The sequence below is a fragment of the Propithecus coquereli genome, unplaced genomic scaffold, assembly GCF_000956105.1.
Source record: "Propithecus coquereli isolate 6110/MARCELLA unplaced genomic scaffold, Pcoq_1.0 Scaffold129, whole genome shotgun sequence".
Classification (NCBI taxonomy): Eukaryota; Metazoa; Chordata; class Mammalia; order Primates; family Indriidae; genus Propithecus; species Propithecus coquereli.
The window spans coordinates 5,150,970-5,151,507 of NW_012137080.1; the positions used below are offsets into that span (position 1 = coordinate 5,150,970).

At 29.2% G+C, this 538-nt stretch overlaps 1 protein-coding gene across 1 annotated transcript in view; it reads right to left on the bottom strand.

Annotated features, from left to right (window-relative positions):
- SYT14 (synaptotagmin XIV) overlaps positions 1-382 on the bottom strand; it is a 170,780-nt gene extending 170,398 nt beyond the window's left edge. Inside the window, exon 1 of the mRNA XM_012638332.1 lies at positions 373-382. Within this exon, the coding sequence (XP_012493786.1) occupies positions 373-382 (10 nt within the window). The remainder of the gene's footprint in view (positions 1-372) is intronic.
- Positions 383-538: the final 156 nt, after the last annotated feature.

Here is a 538-nt window from a genome sequence, read left to right on the forward strand (position 1 = left end):
CAGTCATGTAGCAGGACTGAAAAAGTCTTCTTCATTTCTACTGCTACTCAATTTTTTATTTTATAAGAATATGAACTTATAAAAAAATTCCAAATGTGTACTTCATAAATAAAAGTGAGTTGACTTTTGGACTTGTGATCAGATTAACAATAAATGGAAATAACTACAGAATTACCAGAAGTACTAGCAGTATAAACTGCTAGTAATGCTTTGAAAATTATCACAAATATTGTGGTTGAAAACTATAAATGCTTAGTCAGAATCTTAATTCTATATAGAGAACTCATAAATAATAACAGATTGTTTATATATGCTCACTGTAAACAGAGCAGTCATATAAAATTTTTGATGTATGGCTAAATAAAGACATACCCTGAAGCATGTTATTCAATAAAATAAAATCTATTGCTCTCAAGGAAAAATATAAAGCATTTGATATAGATCTTATTAGGACAGATTTGAAGAGCAACATTGTATAAGGGACTTAGGAGTTAGCTATAAAAACATAAAATTTGACTGGGTGTGGTGGCTCCTGCCT